Here is a 17,251-nt window from a genome sequence, read left to right as displayed (position 1 = left end):
GTAATAATTACAATTATGTAGTAAATCTCTGTTTAAAGAAAGATTTATTTTCAGAAGTGACAGTTCTTTGATTTTTTCTTTGTATCTTATCCCATTGAATTACTGTTGGCTCCACTGAACAGTAAATGTACAAAAAGATCTCACAGTGGGATGGTGATTTCTGGCAATTTCATGTATTGTATTTCCATGTTTTATTGTATAATGGAAGTCTTATTCTGCCACACAGAAATTGGCATTACAAATAGGATGGAGATTTTAATTTCACGTAACTTCAATAATTTTGCTTTTTGTGCAATATGGCAGTGCTTGGTACATTCAGGATTGGAAGCTGTACCTCTGTAAAATTGTTTCTTCATGCAGTAGTTATGGAAGGACATCCATTGACAGGTGTATTCAGGTTGGGTTTCATTGTGACCTTTGCAAAGATATCAGTTAGTGTAAAAACTAATCATTGTAATCTAACTATTTTTCAGTCGTGATAATGACTCAGCAATTGAATGTTTGTTTAGCTCCCATTTCAGCCTGTCATTTCAATCTTCACTTAGAGGTGTGCAATTTGGTGTCTTCTAAACAAAAAAATGATACGATAATTTGGTTAAGACTGGTTGACCAAGGTGGTGAAAAATATTAGACTACACCAGAATAACCCGAGTTTAGTTCTGCATTTATGGGCTCATCTTTGAATAGCACTGTTGTTAGCTGTATTTAGGAAGGGATGCATGGTGTGCTCTCGCAAAGGCTGAATACAGCTCTCATTGAAGTCCAAAGCTATATTTCCTTTTGTTTTAATGGAGTTGGATTGGGCTGTGCTTTTTCCCCAATGCTAACAATAGGTTAGTTAAATGGTAACTAGTGTTCAGAACATTGGAAGCAGTGCATTTTATATTGATTGCAGCAGCACCAAACCCACAATATAAACGTGTTTTATCTTTCCCTAAATCATGGCAGGTAACCATGGCAATCATACCATTTTCAACAGCCCATGGAAAATGTTTGAAACATCTTAAGTGAGCTGTCCCATTAATAATGAAGAATATCAATGTTTTGCCATCTGCTACATACTATCAGTGTATTGAAAGACCAGCAGTTGTGTGAAACAATTTAAACTGCAAGCTGGAATGAACTTGGCTTGTAATAAAACAAAACAAAAAACAAAACGAAAAAAAACCTGCAAAACCGAGTAATAGCAAATATGATATGTCAGGCTCTGCTTTTTAGTTTTATAGCTTAACATCATCATCTAATATTTGATGAGTCTGTAAGATTTCCATTGTATGTTCTCATTCTTAGAAATTTGTAATTTGATATTAGTAGTTTGCTAATGTATAGTTCTTGCCAGGGTAGAAGCTTGGAAAATTCTCAGTCAAAAATAATTTCATAAAATATTTTGGGAGCTATTAATTTCAGATTGAACAATAAGAGCAGTGTAGTTTCCCAGATGTGTTTTGATACTTTTGCAATCTGAAGCCTTTTTGCTTGTTAACTGAAATTTTGTGGACTGTTAATCAAAATATGTGCTCTTGAACTGAGGGCTAGGAAGTCATTTTAAGAGTGGTTTGTGGAGAACATATAGGTAGTTCTATTTTTCAGAAAATATGCCGACAAATTGAAGGTGCATGCTGGTATGTTAGGTCTCATTTAACAATTTGTTAATTTAATTAGTTTACAGTGTAAGTTTACTCTACATAAATGGGTGGTACATGTGGCCAAGATGCCCTATGGATGTATATCAGAATCTGTCCATATTTTTTATATAGTTGAGTCCCTGTATTACATATCATCCTGTCTTTTAACACAGTCAGAAGGATTCATAATCAAATAGGAAGGGCAGTGGCTTATGGTTACAGGCAATGCATCCCTGCAAGTGCTGGTTCCTTTCCTACATTCCGAATGCTTTCATGGATTGTTACTCAAGTGGCACTGAATATGTGAGGTTTTCTCTTCAGCCGGATCAGAGCTGCTTCTCAGGTATGAGTATAAGTCAGTTTCAGCATCTTGACTAAGAGCAGCAGTAGCTGTCCGTAAATAATTTCTTGCACAGAGGTTATGTGTGTGCAAAGTGTTTATCTCCGAACTTGATATCTTAAATCTTAAAAGCAGAGCTCCTGTCTGCTTTGAGCACACTTTTGCGCCTTCTAGTGCTGTGGGCTCAAGGATTGGAGCTTATCATGAATAGAGTAGGAGGTATTTTATACAAGGAATAGTTAAATTTCTTTGCAAAGAAATTAACAAATTAAGTCTGGAGGGCACATTCAGTCTGTCACCGAATTGAGTTATAAGAACTGAAAGGGCCAGCTAGCCTTGCCTCGTGGTTTTACAGTTGGTAAGACTGGAGCCTGTTGTTCAGATATCTTCATGGGGAGACTTACTTGAAGCCTAGCTCAGGAAAGTACTAGAAAATGAGTGCTCCCAGAGTGGTTATGGAAGGATCTAGTATATTCTGTATTGAAATGGAGAAAAGCTTATTATAGAATCGTCTGTTTTTTTCTGTAATAATTTCAAATGATGTATAATTTGTGTTCTATAAACAGATACAGTTCTTGAAAGTATAGGAACCAAATTTGTATAAAGCTGTTTTTAGTGCCATTTTTGGTACGTGCTTCTGGGAAAAAAAATCAGTGCGATTATTCAAAAATTTATTTTTATAGCATTTTTTTTGGTTTTCTGTTAGTGCTGTCTCTTAAAAATAAGCAATACATGTGGTAAAGACAGGTAAAATTCATAAAGCATTCCTGCAACTAAAAAGACTTCTTAAGGTACTGATGAGGCAAAGAAAAGATCTTACTTTCATAACCTAACTGTTTCAATGACTAGGTTGGCAATTCAAGAAATAAATTCTTTTTCCATGTCATAAGGACGAGACCTGCTATTTATTCACCCTACCCTTTCCATTTCTTCTATACGTTTCTCTTACCTGAACTTCAGAAAATACTTCTGATCCTTGTAATAGTACCATCCATATTTCTGAGGGCAGGTCTCTCCTTTTTAGCCATGTTAGTAAGATCTCTCTTCAGTGAGAAAATGTGTACCTTCATTTAGTACTGGTACTTTCTCTTCCAATACATGCGTTTATTTTCCAAAAAAAATAAATTATTTAACCTTTAATGCTGTGAAAATGTGTAAGAATGTCCTTTAAGAGTTGTAGATAACTGGGTCCAATGAAAAAAGGGTAGCAGTTACCTTTTTATAATTTGAGGCTGAAAAAGCTGGCCAGGCTTTGAACCAATTGTTTTTCTGCTATCAATTGCTTTATTTACTACTCTGTGACAAGAACTCTTTATCACTGCTGCTACTTGGCAGTAACAATGGCAAAATAATTCCTCTGAGTAGCCAACCTGCTGTTGTGCCACACACGTGTGTTGACAAAGTACAGACCTACAGCTGCGTTGTTTTGACCCCGGATTACATTGCTTCTGGTAAGGATAGTGGGCAACAGAACACATACAGAATTTTGTGGTAGAGATTGCTCTGTACTGGTTTTGGAGATCAATTTTATATCAGGCTAAAGGAGCATTTTTAAACTGTTTTCAGGCTGAGTTTCACTCCTGAGACTTTCTTTTTTCATTTCACTTGAATAAATGGCAGAAAAATAGCTATATTATAAGCCGTAATAGGATTAGCCGTAAACAGCAAAAATGCATTCCCCATTCATGTTCTGGCAGTTTAATTAGAAAACTGCTTTGTGCAGTTATTATCTGTAGTTAATGAGATTCTTTACATTAGCCATAAGTGATTTAAAATACCTACATTCAGCATTTTGCTCCTGTGTTTATAACCAAGTGGTCCTGCCTGTGAAAGAGAATGCGTTGAGAATGCAGCACACACGGGGGACTAAAAGAGAGCAGCTTCTGCACAAGAGCAAATTTTAACATAATTGCAATGATTTCACTGCAAATACTGTTGCTGAGGATTTGTGACCAAAAAACCTTAAGAACTGAAGAACCGCTAATGATTGCGGTACTGTAAAACAGAGATTTTCTTGAGGGCTTGTAAACAACATTGAGTGAACTGATAAAAGGAGAACCAAGAAAGTGCTGTGGGGGATGAGGCTGATTCTTCGGAAGGACTCAAGGCTTGAGGCTGTGTCTGTGCTGGGAGCAGGCTCGCAGAGCAAAGTGATGCTCCTTTCACGTCCATTATACGCAGTCAAGAGCAGGGGAAAGGGATCGCTCCGAACCTGAAACGGTCTCCCAGGCCAAACATCACTAGTCAAACATCACCAGTACTCCTGTACTTAAAGCTTTCAGAACCCAAGTTGTTCTACAGAGGTTTTCTTCTTTGAGATCTCCTGTGTGTGACACCCTGTGACGTGCCATGCTGTCCTGTCTTCTGCTTCGTGCAGCTGGCAGTAGCAAATCAGTGTCCCTACCAACGTGACAATGTGATGCTTGAAACCCTTGGAGTGAAAAGATATGGAGGGCAAGGCTGCTTCTTGAGCTAGTCAAAGGAATCAATAGGAATGCAAATCTTAGTGAAAAGAGGGGAAAAAAAAATCTGTAATAACTACCTATTAAAATATTGCATTAGGGTTGTTTTTGTTTATTATTAGCATTTTATTTTATTTTAATATGTGTCACCACATATTACAATTTTTGCTTTAACGTTTCCCAACAGCTTGTATAGACTTCTGTTCCGCACTCTTGTCCAGACTTCGTCAGTGCGGCAGGGCGCAAGCAAGCTGTTGCTCTGTTCCTTTGAGCAGTAACTGTATTTGGCTGGGAAGTGACAGTGGAGCGGATTGCGTGAAGTGTCAACAGTGCAGATTTTTCTTTTAAGTATTGGTTTCCAAGAGTTCTCAGGCTTCTTCAGCTCTTCATTTTTCAGTAAATCAATTAATACCAGAAGCATTTGCTATGGGATTTGTGTGTGGGGTGTGCATGTGTGTGTAGTAAACTGGTGCTGAAAAACATTGTGACTGTTAGAAAAGAAATAGCAAACTGTATAACTCATAGTTGTGGGTTTTTGTTTTGTTTTTTTACTTCTGTACTGATCTTGATTCTTCCATGCATTAATGTAACATCAGAATGTCAAACAGGATTGGACGTCAATGTGAGTTCACATCTAGAAAATAGAAGGAACAAAAGGTATTTTAGAGTTTTGTGAGCTTAACTAAAGAAGACGAGCACTGACTAGCTTTTTGAAACCTGTAAGGATGAATGTCTTCAGCAGTTACACCTTACAGTAATTACAATTACATGTTGTTAAATATTCATACGCAAATAAAAGACGAGCAGAAAAGACTTCCTTACATTATCAAAACTGGGGTTATTTTTTAATATACAGGATTCGTATAGTATTTCTGTGATACCTTTATGTACATTGTATTTTATAACCATAACTTGGGAAAGGGATGCTAAGATGATGGTGTGTGTTTGTTCAGAGATTTTAGTCTGGGGAAACAGGATCTATGGAGTATAAGCACAGCAACAGGTGTCCTCCTGTGTCAGTTTCTTTTAATATAATGTTTTACCCAAATGATTAAGAAAACAGTTGATGTAATGAATTCAGTTGATAATTTGTCCCTGATTTTAATGGAATTAAAAATCTGTTATGTTGTTTTAATCCTACACTCAGATAATGACAATGGTGAAAATGTCAACCACTTGTGAAAGGCTCGTCTAAGCTAAGGCACGGCTAAACTGAGTAGATTGCTGCGCTAATGGAAATTTTTTAAAATTCCAAAATGTTAACATATATATGGTTATCAGACAGAAAATACATGTTGAAGCTTAAAATAAGTTTAAGCTTTTGTAGAATGTGTCTTGGTTGCCAATATTTGCTAACATACCTTAGTTAACATTGTAATTTTTGTAATTCTATGAATTTAAAGTACTACACTGAGAAATGTCATTCAGATTCATTCTCTTCTTTCTTTAAAAATATTGCTGTTCCTGCTAACTTCTAATGAGAGATAAGAAGAAAATGTCAGTAAGGGTTCTAGAAACTCTACAGTGATCATCCTGAATTCTAAGGAGCTTCCCTGCTTTGATGATGAGTTTGTTTAACATAAGAAAGGAATAATCTTCCGATCTGCATGGCTTGAACCTTTTTAATACACAAAAATTCTTTAGTAGCATATCAAACGCATTTATGCTGTTTTGTTGGTGAGTTGTCGCTTTTTTTTCAAGAAACAAAAAATTATTTCAATAGTATTTCTTACACAAATAACACAGGTTGGACAGACACATTTTATAGAAAATAGTCTTCCTTTGAGAGCTGTAACTGTCTAATAATAATGTTGGCTTTGTTCCTAAAGAACATACTCTGACATTTAAACCAGGTGATCAGAGTGCCTGCATTTCTGAGATACAGCTTTACTGGCTTCCGCACAAACCAGGCAGCACCTGATTTTGTTGGAAACCTTTATAGTCCTCTGTGAGAGTGATATATGGCTAGACGTTATATTGTAGTTCACTGTAATTATGAATCCTCACAGGAAGTTAAGTTAGATGTAAATTCTAGGATATGTAGAGCTGTGCTAGCTATTAGGCTTTTAATCTGCAAGTCCCTCAGCAGAATGTGGAGTATATAGAATTATTTTATTTATCAGGCCCAATATCTTATAAAATACTGAGATCCAAAATACTATAGGAACATCAATAAAACATTTTTATGGGAGTTGTGATATAGTCCTTAAAAACAATCTGCTGTATGAAAACTCCTTAAGACAATAATGATTTATTAATAATAAAAAATCTAGAGAAATATGAATCCATTTTGGGGTTTGTGTGCCCAGTCTCTGGAAAGTATGAATTACGAAGAAATTGTGGGAATGATAAATTGGTATTTCCTTCTGCAAAGACTAGTAGTTCTGGATGTTGAAAGAGATTGCATAAACGGCCACTGCCTCTGTTGCACTGTTATGCGCTGCCTTGCTGATTGTAGTACCTTCTGGAGATCTACTACTACAAAAAGAATTTTAGTCCGTAGAAGAGACCTTCTGCCAAGGAGAGAAGCCAGCATCAGTGGGTGTTTTTGTGATAAGGAGTTTTTACTAGGTTGTGTGATTTTCTTTTATCAAGTGCAGAGTCAAGGTGTTGGTTTTTTGATTTGTTTTTACATATTGCTAACATATTTCTATAGGCATACTATATACGGATCATCAGAAGATCAAATTTGATACTTATTAGGACTGTTTAGTGACATTACGGAATTGGAAAACAAAAACAAAACATTCTTTGCACTGTTTATATTCTTTCCTTTTTATTTTTAGGATGCAAAATTTGTAGAAGAGCGACGCAAACAGCTACAAAATTACCTAAGGAACGTAATGAACAAAATTATTCAAACTGTGCCAGAATTCACAGCCAATCCCAAAAAAGAGACTCTTATTCAGCTGATGCCCTTTTTTGTGTAAGTATCCGTCAAGTAGTCAAGCAAATATTAAGCCTGTTTCATCACGATTTAAAATATACTGCCAGTATCTCCCAAATCTTAAAAACAGTGCTTTTCTAATAGAAGGCACCTGTTCAGATTATAAGTGCTTTTGAGTGTTTTTGTTATATTTAAAGGAATATATGACATATATACTAATTTTTGTTTATTTAAATGGTGGTTTTAAACAAAAATAACTGTGTAAAGCTTTCAAGAGTGTCTGATTCTCTTTTATTTTGGCTTTTTAAGTTTTGTTTTGCTTTTGTTTGTGTGGGTTTTGTGTTTTTGTGTTCAGTTTTATTCTGGGGATTGAGGGTGGATCACTGTTAGTGTACTTACCAAATTAAAAAGTCAAGCTGTTGAACTCTTTCTAGCTGAACTTTGCAATCTGCTGATGTATGTTCTGACTTCATTGATGTTAGCACTGAATACATCTAGAAATAGTTTAACACAGTCATCTGTTAAGAATCTGAAAGCAAACCATTTGATATAGAATCATATCAGGATATCATCTGTTAAAATCTTTTCATTTGCTATAAACATAGTTCCTTATTTGTAAATGATATTTAGAGCTGTTTAAGAAGTAATATTAATGCAAAATTGTTTTTGCAAGTGGCATTAACTTATTCCTCTCACTAATAGTTTTTTTAGAATATTGTACGGTAAATCTGTACAAGTTTTATATCTACTGAACACCTATTCATACATAGTAAGCCATATTAAATTTGCCGTTCACAAGCCTCTACACAGGCACTATGCAAGAATGGATGGATCAATTTGCAGAATCAAGACCCATTTAAAATCAGTATGTTTCAGTAGAAGCATACATACTTAGCTGTACTACTTGATGGCCTTATGCAGGGTTTTAGATTTTCAAGTTTAAACTTAACTTCAGGACAGCTGTGTTTATTAGAAGTGTAATAGGTAAATGGAAGAATGCTAAGATTTTGTGGCACTCTTTTTTTCATTTTTTCCTGGATTTGAGGAGACACCTTGAGGTTGTTGTCATAAATGCCAAAACAGTGTTTGTAGAGGCAAATATCTCAAGAGACTTACCTTTTTCCTGTTCTTAAGAATCTATTTTGTAGAATCTTACTAAGGGCTGTAAAGACTGAAATGGTTTTGAGTACTTCCAGTTGAGAGGCCAATAAATGACATTTTGTTAAGTCACTTTAAAGTTGTGCTTCATGCTGTATTTTTTTTTTTTAAACAAGAGGGGGGCCAATACAAAATACATTTGTGACTGAAGTTTCAACTCAAATAATTTTTGCTCTTCCTCTCCAATTATATTTAATTTTAAGATGGTTAACTATAGCTATGTGAATTAGTGAACTGATAATTCCTTGTCAACTTCATTTCATAATTCGTTGTTTTAGATGTAGAGCAGGAAAAATTCTGAATCGTATCTACATAGAGGTTTAACAATTGTTATTTAAGTTCCCATAATTTCTTTTGTTCATTATAAGTAATAATCTTGAGTTCCACACAGAGAAGCAGTAATGCACAATAACATCTGTAAGTCAGGGCTAGTTAGTTTTTCCTCCTCAACCAGTGAGGAGAAAAAACTTGTGAACGAAGTTAAATTTTGAGCCACGTGGGGTATAAGATATTGTAGTAAATGATGATTTGTTTCCAAGGGTACATTGAGTTGCTGTAGTAGTTATCTTTATCTTAGCATTACAAGGGTTCATAAAGACAGCAACAAAACAAATATTAAAATAAGAGAAAACTGGACAGTAATTTAAAACAGAAGCTATTAGATTAGGAAATACAATGGCTACTCTAGTTAGAAATATTAATTTGAAGATTTCGCCTTAACTGATGAAAAACATGTTCATAGTATCAGTTCATTACTTGAACTGTGATGGATTATTTACATGCTTTTACCAAAATGGTAGTGGTTTATGTGAGATTATAATTCTGTGAGTTCATAAACTGAGACAATATAGTAATGATGTAAAAGCAATGATACTACTTTTCAGTTTCTTTTAATCATCTTACCATTGTTAGAGAATTACTTTATTGCAGTATCCTTTTATTTTGCTTTGAAAAGTGGTACTTCAACAACAGTGGTTTTTCCCTTCCTGCTTTTAACATAAGAGGCTGAGAGACTCTAAATAAAATTTCTCTTTATTTCTCAGTCCTAAACAGTGAACTTGCTTTCTGAGAGTGGATCTTCGCCATTTTACAAGTGTGTAAATAGAATTTAGATCTCATATTTTTGTGTATTAAACAAGGCAGTTATTTGAAAGAAAGAAATTTGTTCAAGGAAATTTGTCAACGCCTTTTGTCAACACTTTGTAAACACCAATGTGATGCATTGCATTGATGCTAAGTATCTTCAGATAATATTATACCACAAGTTGCAAGAGGACTACTTCTTAGTTCTTCTTCAAACTTTTTTTTTTTGCATTTGGCAATTTCATAATTCTCAACACATTGAAGCAATAGATTATAACAAATTAAATTCTTTCATATTCAGATATGGCAAAAAATTCTGTTCGTGTAGTTTGGACTAGGTGATTTTGGAGGTCTCTTCCAACCTAAATGATTGTGTGATTCTGTATACACTTCTGTGGATTATTTCGCTGGAGCTTTTTCTCAAGTCATAGGTCTGTCAGCATTCTCTCTTAACTAGACTGTATAGTTTCCCTTGGAAATGTTAGTGGGATTTGGGAAAGGAACTTAGCCATTGAGGAAAATAACTATATCTACAGGAGAAAAGGTGATTTTTTTTTTTTCCCCAATACATATTTCTATTGAGATATCAGACTCTGTGCAGCTACAACAGAATTATTTAAATAATACGTAGATCTTTCAGACAATGATGGAGCATATTTTAGAAAGTATCACAGTATCATCATAGCTAGGCTATCATTTGAATTCTCAATGTCCTTTATTTTCTGAGTATCATGACCTGGCACAACTGGTAAGTAAGAAAAAGCATTTCCATTCCACTTCATGTTGCCAACTTCTCCACTATTGTCTTTCCTTGCTGGATTTTGAGCTTCATCAACAGGAGACCTTAAACAAGCTGGACATTGTCAAGTGTTTATTTAATTATTCAGTTGTAACATTTTTACCTGCAATTCTTCTATTAGTTTTAGTAATATTTTAATATAAAACGTAAATACAAATGATAATTCTGATCTACTGAATTTATGCTTTGTAACTATATGGTGCCTGAAGGGTTACATCTTTTTTAATGAAAGAGTTAGCATTGATATTATTCTTTGAACTCTGCTATAGAGAGTGGTATTATTCTTTGAACTCTGCTATAGTGGTACCTCAGTCTGGGAGAAAAAAGTTAGTCTTAATATGCATAAAAAACCCTTGTGGCATTAGATCTGTCTATTAGGAAGTAAAGAAATATATAAAATAATAAAAAAAAGTGGTCTTAAAGAGATTCTTCTCATTGTGAAATCAAATGACCACACTTCAGTGAAAATGAAAAATCTGATAAAGGTTCTGTCTGATTAAGAATCCTATTGACAGAAATTACAAGCCTAGTTTTAATTAATCACTTTAAGTCTCATCTCCTTCCTAGAATACAATGATGGTGAACACAAAACAAAATTAATATCTTTAAAACTGAAACCACTGATTATTAAGTACTGGATGAAATACGCAAAATGGTTTTTTGTTGTGAGTTGTTCCTTTGGGGTTTTTCCCCAGCTTGAGGGCAGTAATTTCATACAATTGGGCACACGTCTGATGAGGCAAAACGTTTTAATTGATCTGTATGAAATAGCTTGCCACTGTTACGAAGAAATAATTTTATTTTGAAACTCAGGTACAGTTAACAGTTTGCAGTAAAATGATTTGAATCAGCTTGCTAGCAGTTCTCTTCATTGTTGTATGAAATGCTAGCAGTTAATCAAAGAAATGTAATTGGTTTTGATTCCTTATCTGTGAACTGTCATTAATGTACTCTTTGTGATATCAGTCTCATTTGTAATCTTGGTTTGTATATTTTTTTCAGTTTTAATGGTGCATTAGCTCAGTCACAGGTTTGGTCAAATAATTTCCTTTATAGTCCACTTTTATGTCTCAATGTAAATAAGAGATTCTGTCCCTGCTAATTTGTCTGTTTATATGCTGAATGACACATTCTTTTTAATAATAAAATTGACATTGTAACTTAAATTTTTGAGTCCCTGCAGAGCAAAACCTAAATCAAGAATTGGCACTGCTGAATTAGGTTGCCGCATCTGCTAGCTGGTGAAGCCCTGTCTGTTGATACTTAAATTTAACTTTATTTGCGCTCATGTTTGGTATGTTACAGATAAATAAAACTTGTTATAACAAGTACACTTGTGTTTTAATCACATTTTTATCAGTCTCTCTGAAAATATCACACGTTAGATCTTTGTAAATGCATATATTATATAAGAATATATCTATATCTTTGGAATCAAGTGTCACAATTCCCTACACATGTAATTAAGTCTTTAAGGTAAAATTATTAAACATAAAAAATTGTAATAGGCTATATGATTTCAAGTATGTGAAAAGCTGTAAGAAGTTCTAAAAAGAATCTCAGCAGAATGTTGTAGTGTTTCATTTTTCTTTTTGAGTGGCTTCTGTATCAAATGTCCTTATTTTTCATAAGGTGAAGGTTTTCCTCCTGTTACCCTCATAATAAGCACAAATTGAAATAGAAGAAATGTAAGAAAAAGCTTTTACAGTAAAAAGAAAAAAAAAAAGTGCTGTAAGAGGTTGCCCAGAGAAGTTGTCGACACCCCAGCCTTGGAGATATTCAAGACCTGATAGAACACAGTGCTGGGCAAGCTGCTCTAGGTGACACTACTTTTGCAGGGGCATGGGCTAGGAGACCTCCAGAAGTACTTAAATAGTCAATAAGTCTTTGATTCCCAAAATCTTAGCCTGCTATTTTAACTTGATTTGTGTTTTATATAAACACTGCACAAAGAAGAGTTAGCTAAATAAACAGCTGGTCAAACAGATGTTACATATGAACAAAGAAAAATCTAAACGGCATGAAACTACTAAAACGCATACTAAGCCTTTTAGCTGTGCAATGCTATTCAAATAAGAATAGTGCCACTTGGTTGACTTTTTTGCTTTTGCAATGCATATGTTTGTATTAAAACATATGCACGAAAGGTGTAGATACAATTTTGTGAGTATTTTCATAGATAGCTGTGCCGAGTATTTACATTTTATCTAATTTTCTAGGCTACAGCTACATGTTAAGAGTTTCTAGATGGCTATTATTTCTTTGTTCTTCTGAGCTACAGTGTTGGACACTTGTTCTCTCCTGGTAGCTGCTCAAACATATGCTTTAAAGAAAAGAGAACTAACTCAGTAAATCATCAGAAAACAAAGACTAGAGTAGGTCCTTACAAACTGTTGACTGTGTGATGTTTGAACACCAGAGCAGTCATCAGTTCTCAATGATTATTAGAAGATTATAATTTCAAAAAATATGTTGTCTTCATTTCATTGGATGACATTATGTATTTAATAGCAAAATCTGTGTTCCTTGCTTGTTTTGTGTTGGTTGTCTTTAAATCACCTGTCTTTCAAGCTAAGTTGTCGAAAATTGACAATTTCTACCCTTCCTTCTCATTTTGTAAATGCTTCCTCCTTTTTGGAAGGTAAAGTTCTGATAAGAACGGTAGAGTGATCCTGGGTACGAATTGTCAGGTGAACTTCAGTACCAAACAGTCTAACACTTAGAGCAAAGAAGTTGCCCTGTAAATGTTCCTATATAATTATGTAGCACTGGACAGTGTGGGAAGTCAAGTATCTGGTTTTGGTCTTGCAGGCTGTGAAGTTCAAATAATGTGGGAGAATAATGTTTTCTTTGTGGTTTGAGGAATTTATCTTATTGGGTTTCTTATCTTTATTTCACTTAGAACTGTCAGAGTGTCATCACCATTGAGAGCATTTAAATTGGTATATTGAAGGTATGAGAGAGAGAGTTACCTGCTATACAATACCACTGCTAGTGTTAAAATGTTGCTTTCAAGCATAAAAGGTTCCTACAGATGATGAATCGGAGTTGAAATTGAAAATTCCCATTTTCAAAGTTACTTTCAAAATATTTTGTCTATCAGTTATATTTCATTCAGTACCTTTGTCTCTCAAGAGAGGTTAGTTTATTATACAGCAGATATGGGCACTGTTTAAGTGTTTTAAGTTTAAGGAACTTAAGGAACTTAATTTGCCTCAAGTTTAAGAGAATTTAGGTATCTTTTCCTTTTGCAGGACTTTAAATCTCAATCTCAAGTAAGGTGAAAAATGTCTTTTGCAATCTTATCTGGTTATGCCATGTTCCAATGTTCTCTCCCTTGCTTTATGATTTATAGGAAATCAGTTTTATAGCTACTGAGAGGTTTCTGAAGTATTACAATTATTTTCTCCCTTTATGACTTCATTAGCTGGACTGATAATAATATATTTATAGCAGCAGTAAAACTCTTAATTAACTAGTCTTTTTGGATGAAAAGCTACAAGAGTTGATCCTATGAGAAAGCAAAATAATTGTAAGCTGTGTTTCTGTATCATGTAAGTAAAATAGCAGAAATGGTAGTTAATACAGAGTCTATGCATTTAATGATAGGAATCCCTTCTCTTAAGTGAATTCTGGACTGTCTATACGTAACCTAACTAAACGAAAGCCTACACACATGCATACAAATACATCAACCTAGCAGTGAAGTTTTTGTTTTATGATTTTATTTTGCAGAAAAAGTTAGCTTGGATTTCAGGTATTGATATGACTATGGGAGTGATGAGTAGTCACTGAGGTGACGTAGTTAGGATACATGGCATTGCTGCATCAGGTGTGTGTGTGGGGATAACAGGGTATTACTTCAGTTGCATAAGTGATTTGGGAAATACTAGTAGCATGATTCTATTTTGGAATTTTGTTTTGCTCATTCTGTAGCACATGTTCAGTCTGCAGTTGCAGGCAAAAAGTTCTTGGGGCATTTGGTAATAATACAGCAAAATGTCCTGTCCGTGGAATTCACGCTATATGCAGCCCCAGTGTTCTGCTGGTGGTGCAGGTGTTTATCTGTTAAACAGTACATTCAAAAGCAAATAATTAAACCTTGAAATACTGCAAAACAATATCAGTGTGAAGTAAGGAAGTTTAAAATGCAATTCCGAATAGATTAATTTCTCAAAAAAAAAAAAAGAGTTGGTAATGGCATGACACTTATTAAAGCTATTGTACATATATGTGGCTTCTAATAGAGTAAATGACAGTATTCACGTAATAGGTTCTAAACTGCTGTGGCCAGTGGCCAAATTTTTACCTGATTACATCCTTTGAAGACCAGCCTGTGTTACCAGCTTGGCACTGAAACAGTTCAGTATCTCTTTAGCAAATCTCAGGTATGTTCTGTAACAGTAAGCGAGCACTCTGATAAAGAGGAATATAATTTACGTGAACAAACTGGGAATAGCATTTGCTTAAATATGTGACTTTAATTAGTAAAGCACCTCATAATAACTGAAACATGGTAATGAAGCTAATTTATTGCCATGTTAATTGATTGATCTACTCATCAAACTATGTAGAGACATTACACAATATTTATCTTCCAATAGAACTGTTGCCAAGCACTGATGATTGTTGAAATAAAAATATCCTAGATATCTAAAATTTTATTACCATGCTGAGATAATGCAGGAAGTTCTACTGCAAAAAGGTACTATTCTTTTGTGGATGTTTCAGTGACAATTGACAATTAAAATACTTGGAGTCGATTGTTTTTAGAAAGCTATAGTTGTCTAACTGTGTTCTTGCTTTCTGCATTCCTTACTTTGTAACTGATGGTTGTCTTTTAATCTCTAAAAACTTGTGAGGCTTGACATCAGGAAAAAAATAAAAAAGTATCAAAACTCTGCTTCTGATCTAAGGGAAACATGAAGTAGGGCAAAAATTGTTTGGTCCAAGTATATCAGAATTCGTACTTTAATCTCTCTTCCTTCTGTAAGAGTTAAGATTAGAAAATAGTATTATGATGTTATATATTCTTTTATTTTTTTGTTTTGGTGCATATCAACATTGAAGACATGCATTACATGGCATTCTACAGATGCATTAAATTTTCCTTCCCCTTCTCTAAGTAGTTAAGAGGGTTTGATAATGTTAGAGGAAAAAGAGGAAGGACAAAATATATTGGGAGGAGTAGAAACAGTGATAAAGAGGGTGCACATATAAGCAGGGAGAGAGAAACAAAGAGTGCTTAAAGTCAAAAGAAGAGAGGCTGCACAAAGTAAGGAAGTGCTGAGAAAACCTGGTACTTGAGGGTTCCTAGAAGCATTTGGGTTTATAAAGCTAGCTATTTTTAATGCAAACAAATGAAGATGTTACAGATGTAATCCTTGATTTTTACAAATGATGACTTGAAAAACAAGTACAGTTTTTTCACAGTAGCTTAAAAAAGAAAAAAAAAGTTTTGTGGCACCCTCTGGGTGCTTAGAGGAAGTGGAAAATTCTATCTGGGGTTTGACATTATGTGAAACAAAACTTGGATCCTGGCTCTAATTTATAGGACACTCAAAACTTGAATAGTCATTGAAAAAGTGTGTCAAGGCTTTGTCAGATAGCATTTTTTGCAATTCTGCTATGCTTTTCCACATGGCAAACAATTGTTCTGCATCCTCCTAGTTGATTCAGACCTAAGATTTGCAAAATTACTTCTTCATTCCTTTTTATTAATTGTAGTTAGTCTTGAATTAACTAATTATTAAAGCTAACATCTGTAATTTGAGCTAGGAAAAGTCAATTACCTGTGGAAGTTGATTTCCTCTGCAAACTATAATATAGTTTTATTCTACTGTGTGAAAAAAGTGCAAGGGATTTAAGGAAGCTATGGTTAAGTTCAGGTCCATTATTGATGAAATCTTAGGTTACTTTAGAGACTTTTGTCAGCACACTTATGTCAGTTAGGAATGTGTGCTTAGAAAATCCTTCAAACAGCTATGGAAGGTGCCACCTGTGCTGGGAAGAAGAATGCACCTGTACGAGCAGGAAATTTTGCTTGCTTTTGTTTCTCTCTCTCGTGATCCTAAGGAGCAGTTTGCAGTAAGGGGATGCTGTTAAAAATATATACAGAAAAGCTCCTTACTCTTATTTGCCATCAGAGCAATTGAAAATCCAAATTTGCATTCATGCCCCCTGCATTCCCCTTGCCAACTCCCTGTGGCCTGGGTTACTTTAGCTGTTTCAAGTTTCACAGAACTGACGTCTTCCCCATCATTTTTTTTTTTTCAATGTATGATTTTCTTTTGATAACCAGAGTTAACATGCGCATGTTTCAGCCAAAGAGATTGCAGTCTACGATGCCCTAATTTTGGGACAATTATCATAGCAATACCATTAGCAGCGTTCATGGTCTTCAAACAGTTGTTGTAGGTGGAGATACATTCCAAGAACCTATCAGCTCTGAAAATACCTGCTGAGTTCAACTTGGTTCTGCTGTTTCTAGTTTTACAGAAGTTAGCAGTCAAATAACTACTTAGGAGAGCTTAAATGTGATTTTTTAATTGGGAAGAATAATATGCTTATTTACTGATGATTTATGGAAGGTGCCTAGAATTATCAATGTGATCTATTTTGAATACAAATGCTATAATCATATACATTTCAGATCAAAATTTAATCCAAGTGAAAATTTAGAATGTTTTCATATTCTAAAAATTGTTTTGATAGTTCATCTTTTTCTCAACTGTTAAATGAAAAAGGACTAGAAACTCTCCTCAGCTCTTTGTTCTTTATTCCTGTCAGCAGCATTTCTAGAGGCTGTATTTCTTCATCCAGCAGTTGGTCCTATTAAGAGAAGTTAGCCAGCAGTTCCAAATGTAAATGGATTTTATTCAGATGAAAAAATCTGTT

General features: G+C 34.5%; 1 protein-coding gene across 1 annotated transcript in view; it reads left to right on the top strand.

Moving 5' to 3' along the window:
• SNX29 (sorting nexin 29) overlaps positions 1-17,251 on the top strand; it is a 139,684-nt gene that overhangs the window by 96,537 nt on the left and 25,896 nt on the right. The window contains exon 20 of the mRNA XM_040574968.1: positions 7,214-7,353. Within this exon, the coding sequence (XP_040430902.1) occupies positions 7,214-7,353 (140 nt within the window). The remainder of the gene's footprint in view (positions 1-7,213; positions 7,354-17,251) is intronic.

The sequence above is a fragment of the Cygnus olor genome, chromosome 15, assembly GCF_009769625.2.
Source record: "Cygnus olor isolate bCygOlo1 chromosome 15, bCygOlo1.pri.v2, whole genome shotgun sequence".
Classification (NCBI taxonomy): Eukaryota; Metazoa; Chordata; class Aves; order Anseriformes; family Anatidae; genus Cygnus; species Cygnus olor.
This window is presented reverse-complemented; position numbering and strand designations above follow the sequence as displayed.